Here is a 16,105-nt window from a genome sequence, read left to right on the forward strand (position 1 = left end):
CTTCCAGGTTATGTGGCCAGCATGACTAAGCCACTTCTGGCAAACCAGAGCAGCACACGGAAACGCCGTTTACCTTCCCACTGGAGCAGTACCTATTTATCTGCTGACACTTTGATGTGCTTTAGAACTGCTAGTTTGGCAGGAGCAGGGACCGAGCAACGGGAGCTCACCCCGTTGCGGGGATTCGAACCGTTGACCTTCTGATCGGCAAGTCCTAGGCTCTGTGGTTTAACCCACAGCGCCACCCGGCCCCATTCATATGAACAAAGCCAAACAGCACTATATAGTAGGAGTTAGTCAAGAGGGTTGGCTTACTGCTGTACAGTTCACATGTTTTATATATTCAAGCACGTTCCCCACTGTATCATGTTTAATAAGGTCCCAGAGTTTTCTTCTCTGCTTTTTAGTAGCAATGTGCGGAAAGGGCTCTGTTCTAGAAAACTCTAGATGGACAAATGGTTCAGAAGTAGGTAGGATCCTGTTTAAAAGGAGACACTGTACTCCTGTCCCCTCTTTGCTCCTAACTCCTCTGTCAGTAAAAACAGATAATTAGTTATTCATATGAACACAAGACTAAGCCTGGGATTAAGTGCTGGATGCTATCGGGTGCCAAGAGCAAGAACCAAGTTCCCCTGGTTGTCAGTTACAGGCAAATCCAATCCAGTTGTAAAGAATGGTCAAATATTGAGTAAGGAGGGAGGCTTATCACACAGCTGCATTTTTCACCTAGAACAGAAACTGCTGTGTAAGACAGATGCAAGCCCGCACAACTAGCCAAGTGTTAGCTGGTGGGGTAGGCCTAGCCTATGTTGGGTGTCTCTTGGGGTAGATAACCTCCTTCCTCCTTCCTTTATTCCTGACTCCCGTACTTTTGTTCCGGCAGCTCCTGCTTCAACGGTGGCACATGCTTGGATGGAGTGAATTCGTACACATGCCACTGCCGTGCTGGCTTCAAAGGATCCCACTGCCAGCATGAGATAGATGAGTGCCAGTCACAGCCCTGCCTCAATGGTGGCGTATGTCAGGATGGTGTGCAGTCCTACCGCTGTACCTGTCCTCAGGGCTACACAGGTTCTCAGTGCCAGGTAATCCACCCCAGGTCTCTGTTGAAAGGGAATAAGGTGGTTCAGGATTTCTCTTGTTTAAGTCAAGTTTCTGCAACCAAGCCTCAGCTGCTAAGTTTGGATGGAGTTTACATCTTGTCTATAAAAACCCAGTACAGTGGTACCTCGCGTTAAGTACTTAATTCGTTCTGGAGGTCCGTTCTTAACCTGAAACTGTTCTTAACTTGAAGCACCACTTTAGCTAATGGGGCCTCCTGCTGCCGGCACGCCGCCAGAGCCCAAATTCTGTTCTTATCCTGAAGCAAAGTTCTTAACCTGAAGCACTATTTCTGGGTTAGCGGAGTGTGTAACCTGAAGCGTATGTAACTGCGGTACCACTGTACATATGCCTTGCAAGCAGGCCCCTAGAGAGGTTGCAGTATGGAGACACCTAATGGAGATGGATTGGGAAGGTGCCTGGGTTTCGTCATCGTTGGTGGGAGCTGGGTGCTTTTATTTTGTCACCAAAATCTCTTGCCTTGTCATGCCCCCTCTAGACCCTGCTGGATTTGTGTAGTCGCTCCCCCTGTCAGAATGGTGGCCGCTGTATGCAAACAGGCACTACCTTATCCTGTGCTTGCCCTGGAGGTTGGACTGGGCGTTACTGCGACATCCCCAATGTTTCTTGTGAAGTGGTGGCCAGGAACCGAGGTAAGGAAACATGCTCCAGGGACACTGAAACGGAAGCCCTTCTTCTGGTGTTTTCTTCCTCATTTATTCTGCTATCTGCTTCCTCAGTGACCTTGATGACGCATGTTTGTCATCCAGGCTCCCCAGCATTATCAGCTTATGCTCACTGGCAAAGCTGATACAGGGCTTCCAGAGTTGACACAGTGAATGTTACTTACCTTCAGTGATGCGGGGACAATGCCCTTGGATTCACTGGTGCTCCAATCAATATTTCAGACGGCTATTCCCAGTGGCATTGGAAACTAAAAATGCTCAACGTTTGAAGTCAACTTTCCCATGCTTCTAGGGGGCAGAATAAAAGCTGCAAATGTTGTTGCAGAAGTGGTAGTTCTGTATATGAAACTCTGTAATAATTTCAAAATGGTGTGATAATGGCTGAGGGCAATGGAGAGTCGGTCTGGATTCCCTGGTCCTGCTATGGTACTGGAGCATGCTGCACGTTCTGTCACAATTTAACATCCATTATCAAGACTCTAAAGAGGCTTTTTTTTACATTTTACAGAAATGTAAATTAAAATCTGACTTAGGAAACATTGGGCTATTTTGTGCTTCCCCAATAAAGTGTCCTTTAAATTGAGGTGGGTAATAAAGTCTAGTGCTTGGAGGAAGCCCTTGGGTTCTGTTCTTATGACCAACTTGCTTGTGCAATGTTGCTTCAGTCTTCACCTACCCTGCTTTTAGTCACTTTGTCTAATCATCCTTTGGAAGCAGGAGGGCAGAATATGTGGCAGTACACAATGTGTAATTTGCTTTTCCGTACAATAGGTGTCACCAAAGAGCAAGTGTGTCATTACGGTGGCCGTTGTGTGGATGCTGGCAATACTCACTACTGCATTTGCAAAAAAAGCTACACCGGCAGCTACTGTGAGAGTGAAGTGGACCACTGCCAGTACAACCTGTGTCGAAATGGGGGTACCTGTCGCAGTTTTGTGGGAGACTACGTCTGTGAGGTGAGGGAGTCCTTGCAGCCAGTAACAGGCCAGGGTTTCTGGTGTCTCTTCAGAACTCTGGGGAACCTGGTAACATTTAATGATGAGTTGTTGAATGTCCAGTGAACAATTGTGAAATAAGATAAGAAAATGGCACAAATCTGCAACTTATTTTCCCAGTAATTTAAACAAACAGACAAACCACGAAAACCCCTCTATTTTCTTCCAAAGTTTTATTTTGTTGAAATATGGATATGGATTATAATTGTTTTCCCACTACTGCAACCTTCCTTACTTTTGGTGGTAACTCCTATTTGATGGCTGGTCAGATTGGTTGAACTTCCACCATGCCTTACAAAATCCATACATCTTTTTTTTTATTCTTTGCCACTTCATAGTTGCATATCAACAATGAAGTCCATTGTGTTGTTTCTCAAATTCTCTGTAAGAGTTTTTTCCCATCGCGCCAGGCACAGCCAAACCAATATTTATATGCCCTGGTGGGGGATTCAGAGAGTTGTGTTATGTGTAGAAAACAGCCTGCCCTACAAAGTGAAATTTAAGGTCATTACCCCACCCATTTTTGCCTCTGGCTCCACCCACCACACGACTACTGGAAGGTTGCTCAGAAGGGAATGTAGCCATCAGACTGAAGAAGGTTCGCTATCTATGGTCTAGAGACGTTGAAGAAGTACAGCATTACACAGGAACCAAACAGAAATAATACACATTTTTTTTCATCCACAAGAGCTGCAGTGTTTTCTAACAACATATGTTAGCCATGATCTTGTGATACAGTTTCATAATTATGTTTAATGTTTGTTCTTGCTATGTATTTTCCTTCCTTTTTATGAAGCCAGACTGATCTATTTGTATAAATCTTGGAATAATTTGCCATAGTCTATTTGCCCAAAGTCCCACTGAAGTTTAATAACCTTAATTTGGACAAGAAAGAGGATCAGTTTGGACAACTTGAAGGATCTTTCCCTTCCTTATGAAATTGTACTAGTTTTACTTGATTTTACACACCAATAATAGTACAGTTTAACAAACAAAACATAAATTTCAATGGAACCAAGAGCAGGAAGCCTTTTCAAGGATGCAAGGCTCCAGCCTTTCTGGCCCTTTTGTGCTCATTGCTGTTTTGTCCTGTTTGCTTCTCTCCTACTCCAGTGCCCGCTAGGGTTCGAGGGGAAAAACTGTGAGTATGACATTGATGAGTGTCAGTCACACCCCTGCCAGAATGGAGGGACTTGCATTGATCTTGTTGGCCGCTACATTTGCTCCTGTCCACCTGGAACTCTGGGTAAGTGCTCCTGGGTATAGGAAGACCTTTACCAATATTACCTGTAGTAGGAAAGTACAAGACTGGGGAAAGGATTTAAGTTCTGATGGCACAGGTTTCTCTTTGTTGGATTTGCTATTTTGTTGAAGAATAGTGAAAGGGAGCTCTGGATTTCTCCTTAGGGCACAGGATGGAGAACATGGGCTCAGAGTTCTCCCAGGCCTCTTTTTGAGGGAGGACAGCTTCAGCAACAGTGCCCAGGGCAATGGATGGATGGATGTTGACTCACTGTTGGGCACCGTAAAGGGCGAGGAATCTTGTTTTTTCCACAGAGACAATGCAAGGATTGTGAGAAGGAGGAAGAGGTTTGTCTTCCCTGAGTCTGGATGTTTAATGTGATGGCGTGTTTGTTATCTCTCTAGGTGTCTTGTGTGAAATAAATGAAGATGATTGTGCTATGAATCCTGGCTCCCGGGTCCCCAAATGCCTCAACAACGGGACATGTGTGGACAGAGTTGGTGGCTACCGATGCAGCTGCCCACCAGGTTTCACAGGCGAGCGCTGTGAGGGAGACATCAATGAGTGCCAGTCCAACCATTGCCACCCACGCAACACACTTGATTGCGTCCAGGAAGCCAGTGACTACCACTGCATTTGCAAGCCAGGCTACACTGGTGAGTGACAGTGTGTTCTCAAGGGAGAGTGTGCCCAAAGCGGACCCCAGTGATGCGTAGAGGAGCCGGGCTCAAGGGCTGCAAGTAGGAAGAATCTCCCCCGTAAAGAAGTTAGGAGTTCATCTTCAACCAAGTGGGTGGAGGGGAATCCAACTATGCAGCTAAATGCATATTTGTGATCTAAAACAAAGATTGGAATGGTGACTGAGTGAGATGGGCCTCTTTGGCCATTTCAGTGAGCAAATACGAGCTTTGAGAACTAGTGCTACGATGCAACGCCAAATATAGCAGGGTGGTGGTGGTCTTTGGGGCTAAGTTCTGCTGGAATCCATCAGTAATACTCTTGTTTTTCATATCCTCAGGCCGCCATTGCAAGAACATTGTGAATGCATGTGACTCTCAACCTTGCCAGAATGGTGGGAAGTGTAATCCGGCAGTCAACCTGCCTCTAGGCTACACCTGCCACTGTCCCCGGGTGAGTCCCCTACAACACAGCTGCTCACAGCAAGTGGCTAATGCAGCTCCTGTACACAAACAAGGCAAGGGGCTAGGCGAGGGAGAGAAAGGAAGAGTGCGGTTGCGAGGATTACGTGGGGGAACCATTAGGTTGATATGTTGGTGTTGTGCTATGAATGAGTTTCAGTACCTGTCAGGACAAGGTTTCTGTCTGGGAGGCTTTTTGGAGGTAGAGAGTTTAGTGTCCTCCAATGCAAGGCTTGTCATGGAAGGAGTTTCTACTCGGGAGTGGCAGGAAACAATTCTGCTGCGTGATCTTGTGGGAATTCTGGTTGTGAAACCTGCAAGAGAAGTTTGAAGCGGTGCCATAACACAATGCAGAAGTCTAATATTGGCTAATAAGGGGAGATGGTGTTGGTGAGTGGTGCCCAGTACTGGAGGATATGGGGTGTGGGAAGGTACTTCTTGAGGGCAGGATATGAGTGCTGGGCCTTGAGATTTGTGGAGGGAAGAATTTACTCACCAGGCTGAGCGCTTGTAAGAGGACAGCTATGGTGCCAGAGGCTTTCTGTTGTTAGGCCAGCAGTTGGAACGATTTGAGGGCTTGGCCGGCTTTCCATTCCTAACTCTGCTTGTTATTCTTTTCCAGGGTTATTCAGGCATCCGCTGTGAGCGCATGCTCTCCTGCCGGGAACTCTCCTGCTTCAATGGCGGCAGCTGCCGGACCACAGCGCTGGGTCCTCGCTGCTCCTGCCTGCCTGGGTGGGCTGGACCGGAATGCCGCCTGCATGCCAACAGCAGCTGTGCCAGCATGCCCTGCCACAATGGGGGTGCTTGCCATGAGACTGCTGACCCCCCTTATTTTCAGTGCCTTTGTCTTGGTGACTACACGGGGTTTCGCTGCCAGACCCGCACCCTGAAGCTCCCCGAGGTCCACTGCCCGCTGAAGGAGTGTGCTGCAAAGGCCGGGGATTTCTACTGTGACAAGATGTGCAACAGTCCAGCCTGCCACTGGGATGGCGGTGACTGTTCCCTGCGAGTTGATGATCCCTGGAAGCAGTGCGAGAGCCCCCTGTGCTTGCAGCTCTTCAACAACAGCCAGTGTGATGAGATGTGCAACACTGCCGAGTGCCTTTATGACAACTTTGACTGCAAGAGCCATGAGTCCAGCTGCAAGTGAGTCCTGCCACTGCCTCTTGAGTAGGGGAGACATCTAGTTGTGTATACTGCACCAGAGACCCCTGGAATCAAGGGCCACCCCAACTAAATGAGGAACCAAGACTAATTTTAGGCAGTGTAGGGGTGCTGTGTACAAACATGGGTGCTTCCACTGAGACCTATAAATTTATCTCCATCCCTACGTCCGACACCAAACATGGCAGAGTATTGGTATTATTTGCATGGATTCCTTCTATGTGTTCCACTTGACTAGCTCTGAGACTTGGCCATGTTAGCTGTGGGGTGTAGGAATCTGCTGCAGACCCATAATTCCTTGTGCCCTTTCCTCCTTATGGCTTAACAAGGCACCAGTGAGCTGTATTGGCATAGGGTTGGTTATGACAGGCGTGACTCAATTCCTTCTCCTCCTCCTTCTTCCACAGCCCTGTCTATGAGAAATACTGCTCAGATCACTTTGCTGATAGCCATTGTGACCAGGGCTGCAACAACGAAGAGTGTGGCTGGGATGGGCTGGACTGTGCACTGGAGGTGCCCGAGCGCTTGGCAGACGGCGTTCTGGTCATCACTGTGCTGCTACACCCTGACGAATTGCTCCGCACAAGCGCCGTCTTCCTGCAGAAGCTGAGTTCCATTTTGAGAACCTCCTTGCGCTTCCGCCGTGACAAGGACGGTAACTTCATGATCAAGCCATATTACGGGTCTGGCAGTCGGCCGCCGTATTATGGATCTGGCGGTCGGCAACGCAGGGAACTGGAACAAGAGATTATTGGGTGAGTCACACAGAGGAGCTGAAGAAAAGCAAGGAGCTTTGGGAGTTCAGAGAGCTGCTTGGTTGGGGGGGGTGTTATAGGACCCAAGCCTCAAGGAACGTAGAGGGAGGGATATAAGAAGGTTCTGAATTGGAAGGAGAGGTAGTTGGGCCCAGAGGCTCAGCTAAACTACTTCCAACAGCCTTCACAGAATAAGGCAGCTGTGGGGGGAAAAAACCTATAGAACTGGCATACAAATCTGAGGGTTCTGAGGAAATACTAACAAATCCACAAAAACTGTTTTGGAGCTGATAACAGGATTATTTAGTGATAGATTTCCATAACTAGATGGGAATTCATTCAAGCGTTTTTATATAACTTTATTATATTATTCAAGAACCGCTTCTGATGTCTAACTGCTTTCTTAGCCAAAGTACCAGAAGGTGGCTAATGAAATAAAAGAAGCAAGCAAGTGCCTGAGATAGTGGTGGATCTCTGGAAGCTTTAGGTTAATGCCAAGCAAGTGGGTTGCATGCATCGTTAAGAACAAACGGGCTAAACGTGATCTGCTTAGGAAGAGTCCGCCTGCATTTTGTAAGAAGAGATTGTGCTTCACAAATTATTAAAGCTACTGATAGAATCTTGGGTGGTCTTTTCCTTGATGTGTGTATTTGGAAGTGCCCATTCTAAAATTCAGTGTGTAAAAAGCAACAGACCTTGTTTCCTGCACCAAAGAATAAATGGGGAGCAGGACCTTTTGTGGAGCTGGCTGACTTGCCTTGTCCTAGGATTGTGTGTGCTACTAGATAAGGAGTTCTAGGCCTTCATAACACTTGCTTCTTCCTCCAGGTCTGAGGTCACTCTTGAGATTGATAACCGACTCTGCTACCAGGCTTCAGACAAGTGCTTCCCTGATGCAGATAGTGCTGCAGACTACCTGGCTGCCCTGTCAGCGGTGGAGCGCCTAGAGTTCCCATACCCCCTCAAGGCTGTGCGAGGTGAGGGCAGCAGAGGAGTCATTTGCTGGAAGCAGAATTTGACTGGGTTTGGAGTTTACAGGAAGGTCACGACAGGGTCTCCTAATAGGGCAGTATTGTTTCTACAGGTGAAAAGATCAAAGAGGAAGGCGAACTTAAGCTGGTGCCATTGCTGGTGGTGGCATGCCTGATTCTGCTGGTGATCCTGGTGCTGGGTGTGCTAGTGGCACGGCGCAAAAGAGAGCACAGCACCCTCTGGTTCCCTGAAGGCTTCAGTCTGAAGAAAGAGAGCAGCAATAAGAACCGGCGTGAGCCTGTGGGTCAGGATGCCCTAGGCATGAAGTAAGAGCCTTTCATTCACCCAGAATGAAACCTCAGTTCCTGCAGCAGGTTTCAGCTTCTGCAGGGGGTGGTCAGCTATCTGTGACTTGTACTTTGCTCCCAATTGTGCTTTAGTTAGCTGATGGAGAACTTTTCCTTCATTTTGTGGTGTGGGAAAGAGCAAGAGGGTGTAAGCCCATAGGCTTGGTGTTTGCCCTGCACTACTGTTTGACTTCACTGTGTATCTTTCCCCCTGCTGCAGGAATATTGGCAAAGGAGAGAGCCTAATACCAGACAGCTCAGAAGACTGGCTGGAAGAGTGCCCAGAGGCCAAGCGACTAAAGGTATTCCTTTTGAGACTTTGTCTGGCTTAAGAAAGGGGATTCCAGCTCCTCACAAGAGCTACCCCACTGCCTCCCCCACCCTTTCTCTTGGTGTCTGCAGGTATTAACTCCCTGCATCAGACTACTGTGGGCCTGACTCATTAGTGTTTGCAAGCAGCAATGAAGTAGTTTGATGCACTGGGTGAATAGGCGCATATTATGTCTTTCCATAATAGCTACAGGCCCGTGTTCATCCTTGCCAGGTGGAGGAGCCAGCCATAGATCGTGAAGACCCTGTGGACTGCCGTCAATGGACACAGCATCACTTGGTGGCAGCAGACATCCGCATGCCGCCATCTATGGCCCTGACGCCACCCCAGGGTGAATTTGATACTGACTGCATGGACGTCAATGTCCGTGGACCAGGTAATTGGGAATAAGGGCAGCGAGTTGGGTCTGCGAGCGCTCATATGGAGCTTTTGCAGACAGTGTCTGATGAACAGAATAGATCTGTTACTTCCTGTCTTCTGTAACAAGTCCCAACATGTTTTGTTCTAATCCAGTATGTGGCACATGGGAGAGGAGAAACAGAGCAAATCTTTTAAAAAAAGCCAAACACAACAGCAACAACCCTTGTTGGGATCTCCTTACAGATGGTTTCACTCCACTTATGTTGGCCTCCTTCCGTGGTGGTGGTGAAATGGAGACTGAACTGGCTGAGGAAGAGGAAGCAGATGACTCCTCTGCCAACATAATCTCGGACCTAATCTGCCAGGGGGCTAACCTGAGTGCCCAGACAGACCGCACAGGTGAAACTGCCCTGCATTTGGCTGCCAGATATGCACGGGCAGATGCTACCAAGCGCTTGCTGGATGCTGGTGCTGATACCAATGCACAAGACAACACAGGGCGCACACCACTTCATGCTGCCGTGACTGCTGATGCCCAGGGAGTCTTCCAGGTGGGTCTCACCCAATGGACTAGTGTGGCCTTTTAAATCCTGGACATAAATCCCCCTCCTCTGTCTTGCTCATGTTAACAGCATGCTCCAGTTCCCTTTTTAAGTGGAGAGCCCCTGTGATGGTTACCACCTGGAAGTTATTCTTGTGTTATCCACTCATTACCTCTCTGGGGACACAATGAAAAGTTAGTTAGCCTGGCTGTACTTTGCACTGATAAGAGTGAATGAGAACCTAAGAACTGTACTTGAGGCAATAGTGTTACTGTGCACATGCTGCCTTGGATGGTGTGTGTTTTGGGCACCAACCTAACACACCAACATGTTCTGTTGCTAGATCCTGATCCGGAATCGATCTACAGACTTGGATGCCCGAATGGGGGATGGTTCAACAGCACTGATCCTAGCAGCCAGGCTGGCTGTTGAGGGCATGGTGGAGGAGCTGATTGTCTGCCACGCTGATGTCAACGCTGTGGATGAGATGGGTACGTAACCCCCAGGGAGGCTGCCGGGCTGAGTTCTTTTACTTGGCTAGTCTGCGTTATGCTGAACTTCAGCGGGAGGCCTCCTCAGAACTACAACATGCATTGCAAATGTATTCCAAATTAATTCCACAAATGCACTTGCTGAACCTCCAGTCTGGTTGCCCTGGGCATCTCTCAAGCACCAGCAATTCACTTGGCCATTCTCCTGACTCCTGCTTCCCTCTCTAAGCTCCTTAGATGCATTCTGATGAGGCTCTGCAGGGCAAGAGCCACTGTCATCATAGAGCCCTGAGTGCCAGAGGTGGAGGGAGCAAAAGGATGGATTACACACATGACAAGGAGTGTGGGATTATTATTTCTCTCTCTCTCTCTCTCTCTCTCTCTCTCTCTCTCTCTCTCTCTCGTCACATTATTGAGAGTCAATAGGACACCCCCCTCTCTGTTACCTATTTTATTGGCTCTACTTTTTTCAGTCTGCCTACTGAACTGCTGGAAAGGGGACAGAAAACTCTTGCCAGAACTGATTGGGTGCAGAGGATTTCCCTCTCCAAGCATCCATTGCTGACATACTCTTGCCCCCAGCCAGAGTTCTAAACTATTTGCTTGCAGAGGGCATCCCCTGCCCTTCCAGCATTCCACCCATTTTGCCTTTTCCCATTACAATCCACCACCCTGCCCTCCTTTCCCCCTCTCCCACCCGCATGAAAATAAGCCAAGATCCATGTGTGGCCCTTGTTCCTGATGTATGAAGACAATGCCTTACTGTGTGGAGGGGTATTAAGAGAGTAGGGCATGGTCTTGGTGTGCAGGGTCGAAATGACAGAAGACCTTCTGGGGAACCTGCTGGTGATTCTGGGGACCCTGTAGCTGCTTGACTCTTGCATGGACCTGCATCTCCATAACAAAGCAGCTGATTTGCTGAGAGGACAAATCCAGAGTCTACAGAAGGTCCAGCATTAAAGCACAGAATAAGCAGCAACAGGCGAGGATGGTAGTGAGGAGCAAGGTGGTAGCTTTAGATTGAGGGGAGTTAGGGGAGCTGATGCAGCAGAATACTTCTAGTGGGATCTGAGACTCTGATACTGAGAACTTACAGTAATCCTCATGGTGTCATTCCTCTCAGGTAAATCAGCCCTGCACTGGGCAGCAGCTGTCAACAATGTAGAGGCCACGATTGCGCTGCTGAAGAATGGGGCCAACAAGGACATGCAGGACAGCAAAGTAAGTTCTTTATTGCATTTTTTTTCCTGTTTAGGGAAGCTTTTAATGTTTGATGTATTACAGTATTTTAATATTTTTTTGGAAGCCGCCCAGAGTGGCTGGGGAAGCCCCGCCAGATGAGCGGCGTGTAAATAACAAACAAACAAACAAACAAACAAACAAACATCATCATCATCATCATGTGATGCTTTAAGTTTCATGTGTCCCTATAACTTGGCAGAATAACATCTGTTGCTGTAGGCTTCTTCTGACAGGAGCAGCTCTTTCCATCCCTGTAAATGTCTTTAAGCTAATCCTGGTCGCTCCCCTGCCTGTATATGGTGGGGAGGTTTACAGGGGGACAAGAAGCTCATGGCTCCTTTTCTAGAACGCTTTGTAGTATGTGCTCTTCATCACCCTGTCCTTTCTGCGGCAGGAGGAGACACCGCTGTTCCTGGCAGCCCGGGAAGGCAGTTATGAGGCAGCCAAAATCCTGCTGGATCACTTTGCCAACCGCGAAATCACAGACCACATGGATCGCCTGCCACGCGACGTGGCACAGGAGCGCTTGCACCACGACATTGTCCGGCTTCTGGATGACTACAACACCGTGCGCAGCCCACAGGGGGCGTTGCCCGCCGGCCACTCCCTCTCCCCTCTCATGTGCCCTCCCAATAGCTTCTTGCCCAGCTTGAAGCCCACGCCACAGGGCAAGAAGAGCCGGCGCCCTAGCACCAAGAACGCGACGGCAGGCAGCAGCGCCAGCCTGGCAAGGGAGAGCAAAGAGGCCAAGGCACGTGCCAAGAAGCTCAACCTGGAGTGCCAAGGCTCTCTCCTGGAGAGCTCTGTCACCCTGTCTCCCGTTGACTCACTGGACTCCCCCTATGTGCCCAACCCTGCCTCGCCAGGGGTCTTCCACCCAGCCAACTCCTCCATGTCAGTGCCCTCCACTCCCATGGTCCATGGCATGATGGAGGCGCCCTTTGCTGTCAGTCTGGCACGCCTGAGCGACCTAGGGGATGGCACCCTCCTCTCCATGAACCGCCTCTCAGTGCCACCAGGCCGCATGGGGCTCAGCTTGGGCATGGTGAGCCCCGTGGCCATGCCCTTTGATTGGCATGCCCGTGTCCCCACTTCCCAGTGCCAGCCAATCATAGGGGTTGTGCACCCTGCCGCCTCCCATCCCAACCTGCACCAACCAGGCCAGGCTTTCCCACCAGGGCTGCTTCTGCCCAGCCACATGGCCATGGGGCACAGCTCCCAGGGTTTGCCCAACTCAGCTCCTCCACAGACCAAGGAGGCAGCCCAGCCCATGCCCCCGCCAGCTACCACCATGAGAACCAACCAGCCTGTCTCGCCCCAGGAGGCCCAGGGGGCGCCCCGTGCAGGGCCCCCACAGTACCTAAAGCCCGCAGGGGTGGAGGATTACCCGACACCCCCTTCTCAACACAGCTACACACAGGGGCAGGACGCGACCCCCAAGCACTTCCTCCATCCGCCCAGTGAGCACCCCTACCTGACTCCTTCGCCAGAGTCCCCAGAGCAGTGGAGCAGCCCCTCGCCCCACTCCTTGTCCGACTGGTCTGAATCTACTCCCAGCCCGACTGTCCTGGGGCCCAGCCACACCCAGCTGCCTTCGGTGGAGCCATCCGCTAAGATGCAGGTGTTTGCATGAGGAGGTGGGTGGTGGAGCAGATCCCAGAGGCCTGTGTCCCTCTGTGGCCCCCATTGGGGCCTGCACTTGCCTCAGGGGCTCCTGTCGTCGTTTCCCCTGACTGTGTTTTTATAAAAGAAAAACTCAAGTGTAAAAAGGTTTTTTTTAAAAAAATAAATAAAATAAAATATGCCTGGTCTTGGAGGGGGAAGGCATGGCCTCCCCGTTCCCTCACTGCCACAGAGCCCAGGCTGGCCCTCTCCCTTCCCCTCCCCTGTAACCATGGCAACGAGGTTTCAGGGGAGGGTTTTTTTTTAAAAAAAGGAAGAAAATAAACTCTCTCTCTCTTTTTTGTATAAACACTGCATTTACTCCAAACGCTTTATTTTTTACAATGTATGCAATGTCAGAACCCCTGTCTTGCCACTCTTCTTCCTATGGGTCTTGAGCTGTGAGGAATGGAGAGGAAACTGTGCCCCTTGCTCCCCCCCTCTGCATGGCACTGTCTCTCGGGTCGAGCACCCACCTCCCCTCCCACCATGTTGGGGCGGGATTCTGCTCACTGTATTTGTGTACTGGGTACGCAGCATTAGCCCAGACTGGCATTGCTATGCAGAGGGTCGAGCCCCAAACCTGCCCGCTGTCCTGCAGGAAACTAAGCCCCATAGCCCCCCCCCCCCCAAACTTGGCACTTCTTCACATTCCAGGTTAATTTATTCATCTTAAATTCTACAGCATTCCCACCCTGTCCCCCACAAAATCCCCCTTGACTTTCCAAATTGCTTCAGCTAACGCTAGCCATGGTCATGGGGATTTTTTCAGTCTCCAGAGTATTCTGAGCCACTCTTGTTTTCCCCTTTTATTATTATATTTTATTATTATTATTCCCGGCCTTTACTAACATTCCTCCCATCTGGTCCAAGGCCGCCTTCGGCCTACATCGGCAAGTTACATTTTTTCCTGTACGACGAGTTCCTTGCCCCTGTGGTACTGCGTGGGAATCTTGGGGGCAGCCCCAGACACTAAAAAGAGTTTCACTCTGTCGTGAACGGTACTGAGATAGAACACAAAATACTTCCTCTGCTTCTCCTCAAAAACATCTGGCCCCAGCAGCCAACTACCTACACTTTCCTCACTCCCTGACCCCCCCCCCCCTTGCACTCTGTACATTCCAGCTATCCCTGGCTGTAAATACTGCTGGTGGGAGCAGGTGCCCAGGCAGGACCTTGGTCCGGTGGTGACCGCTGCTTCCTTCCCCCCCCACCCCCTTCCCTTCCCATGCTCTGTAGCAATAGTGGGGGAATGGCCCTGCGCAAGTCAGACCTCTCTTGTCATAGAAGGACCATTTCTAGCTCATTTAAATAAACAAATAAAAAAACTTTTTTAAAAAAACAAATTAAAAAAAAATCCAGTGTAAACCAAGTAGCTTTAAAGCAGCTGGGTGCTTTGTGTACAGAGCGGCTTGAGCCGCGGCATAATAAACATAGCTAATAAGGAAATCGCCTCTGCTTCCTCTGTGTGTCTTTTCGTTTCGTAGTTGCAAGTTCCGGCTGTCTAGCAAGCCACTACGTATTTACATACATCTATACAGTGGTACCTCGGGTTAAGTACTTAATTCGTTCCGGAGGTCCGTTCTTAACCTGAAAATGTTCTTAACCTGAAGCACCACTTTAGCTAATGGGGCCTCCCGCTGCTGCCGCGCCGCCGGAGCACAATTTCTGTTCTCATCCTGAAGCAAAGTTCTAAACCCGAGGTACTATTTCTGGGTTAGTGGAGACTGTAACCTGAAGAGTATGTAACCTGAAGCGTCTGTAACCCGAGGTACCACTGTAGTCTACTATAAATAGATTCAATAGGTTTTGTCTTGTTGTCCTTCCATTCTGGGACACTATGGAATACAGTCGTACCTTGGTTCTCGAACGCCTTGTGACTCAAACGTTTTGGCTCCTGAACGCCACAAACCTGGACATGAGTGTTCCAGTTTGCAAACATTCTTTGGAACCCGAACGTCCGATGCGGCTTCCGCAGCTTCCGATTGAGTGCAGGAAGCTCTTGCAGCCAATTGGAAGCCGCACCTTGCTTTCCGAACATTTTCAGAAGTCAAACAGACTTCTGGAATGGATTCTGTTTGAGAACCAAGGTACGACTATACCATCAAAGGTTCTTCCACTACCACCCTTTCAAATGCCTGCTCTCTGTGACTTCTCCAGCATTGTAGCATTTGAAAGAGGGTTGCTGGCTCTCAAGAGCGTTGCGGTGACCGATGTGCTTAGAAGCACAGGTCCATAGGCTTTCAATTATTGGATTTTGAACTTTCTGCCGTAAGGGGATCCTTTTGACGTTCATTATTGTGCCACAGAAATACGGAACTGTTTTAGGGCTCACCCTTGATTCGATATGGGGCACTGGCCATGTCTTTTGAGCTTCACTATTGCTGCACATGGGACGCAGTTGGTGCTGTGGTTAAAACCTCAGTGCCTAGGACTTGCTGATCGTAAGGTCGGCGGTTCGAATCCCCGCGGCGGGGTGAGCTCCCGTCGTTCGGTCCCAGCTCCTGCCCACCTAGCAGTTCGAAAGCACCCCTAAGTGCAAGTAGATAAATAGGTACTGCTTTATAGCGGGAAGGTAAACGGCGTTTCCGTGTGTGGCGCTGGTGCTGGCTCGCCAGAGCAGCTTCGTCACGCTGGCCACGTGACCCGGAAGTGTCTTTGGACGGTGCCAGCTCCCGGCCTCTTGAGTGAGATGAGCGCGCAACCCTAGAGTCCGTCACGACTGGCCCGTAGGGCAGGGGTACCTTTACCTTTATTGCTGCACATGAATTGAGGACACACACAATGCTTCCTGGCAGCTGCACATTGTAGGAGCAAGTGGCTAAATGGTCTTTCAGTGAATCATCTAATGGAAGAACCTCTGATAAGCCCCACAGTTTTAGCAAATCAAACAGACTTTTTACAAGCAGAAATGCCTTTAAAAAGGTTACGCTGCCATCACAACAGAGAAAAATAAATACATACTTTCCTCGCAAACTTCCATTTCTTTAGCAGGGTTTTGATGCTTTTTCTTGCCTCGGATTTCACCTGAGGTTTTTGTTTCCTGAGTCATCGAAGCAATATGACATCACA

At 49.4% G+C, this 16,105-nt stretch overlaps 1 protein-coding gene across 6 annotated transcripts in view; it reads left to right on the plus strand.

Moving 5' to 3' along the window:
• Positions 1 to 14,482, plus strand: part of NOTCH3 (notch receptor 3) — a 58,068-nt gene extending 43,586 nt beyond the window's left edge. The window contains exons 19-35 of one of the 6 annotated variants that reach the window (XR_014561031.1): positions 884 to 1,085; positions 1,601 to 1,754; positions 2,559 to 2,743; positions 3,896 to 4,028; positions 4,430 to 4,681; positions 5,044 to 5,156; positions 5,787 to 6,313; positions 6,739 to 7,086; positions 7,915 to 8,063; positions 8,171 to 8,384; positions 8,626 to 8,707; positions 8,950 to 9,112; positions 9,250 to 9,647; positions 9,982 to 10,129; positions 11,253 to 11,350; positions 11,766 to 13,141; positions 13,289 to 14,482. Coding sequence is in view for 4 of the 6 variants with exons in the window: in XM_083726011.1 (XP_083582137.1) it covers positions 884 to 1,085; positions 1,601 to 1,754; positions 2,559 to 2,743; positions 3,896 to 4,028; positions 4,430 to 4,681; positions 5,044 to 5,156; positions 5,787 to 6,313; positions 6,739 to 7,086; positions 7,915 to 8,063; positions 8,171 to 8,384; positions 8,626 to 8,707; positions 8,923 to 9,112; positions 9,250 to 9,647; positions 9,982 to 10,129; positions 11,253 to 11,350; positions 11,766 to 13,004 (4,432 nt within the window). In the remaining 2 variants the exon portion in view is untranslated. Of the gene's footprint in view, positions 1 to 883; positions 1,086 to 1,600; positions 1,755 to 2,558; positions 2,744 to 3,895; positions 4,029 to 4,429; positions 4,682 to 5,043; positions 5,157 to 5,786; positions 6,314 to 6,738; positions 7,087 to 7,914; positions 8,064 to 8,170; positions 8,385 to 8,625; positions 8,708 to 8,922; positions 9,113 to 9,249; positions 9,648 to 9,981; positions 10,130 to 11,252; positions 11,351 to 11,765 lie in introns of all 6 variants that reach the window. The other 5 variants (XR_014561032.1, XM_083726014.1, XM_083726011.1 and 2 more) reach the window with 5 other exon arrangements.
• Positions 14,483 to 16,105: the final 1,623 nt, after the last annotated feature.

This window comes from Podarcis gaigeae (assembly GCF_964106915.1).
Source record: "Podarcis gaigeae genome assembly, chromosome: 2".
NCBI classification, from domain to species: domain Eukaryota; kingdom Metazoa; phylum Chordata; class Lepidosauria; order Squamata; family Lacertidae; genus Podarcis; species Podarcis gaigeae.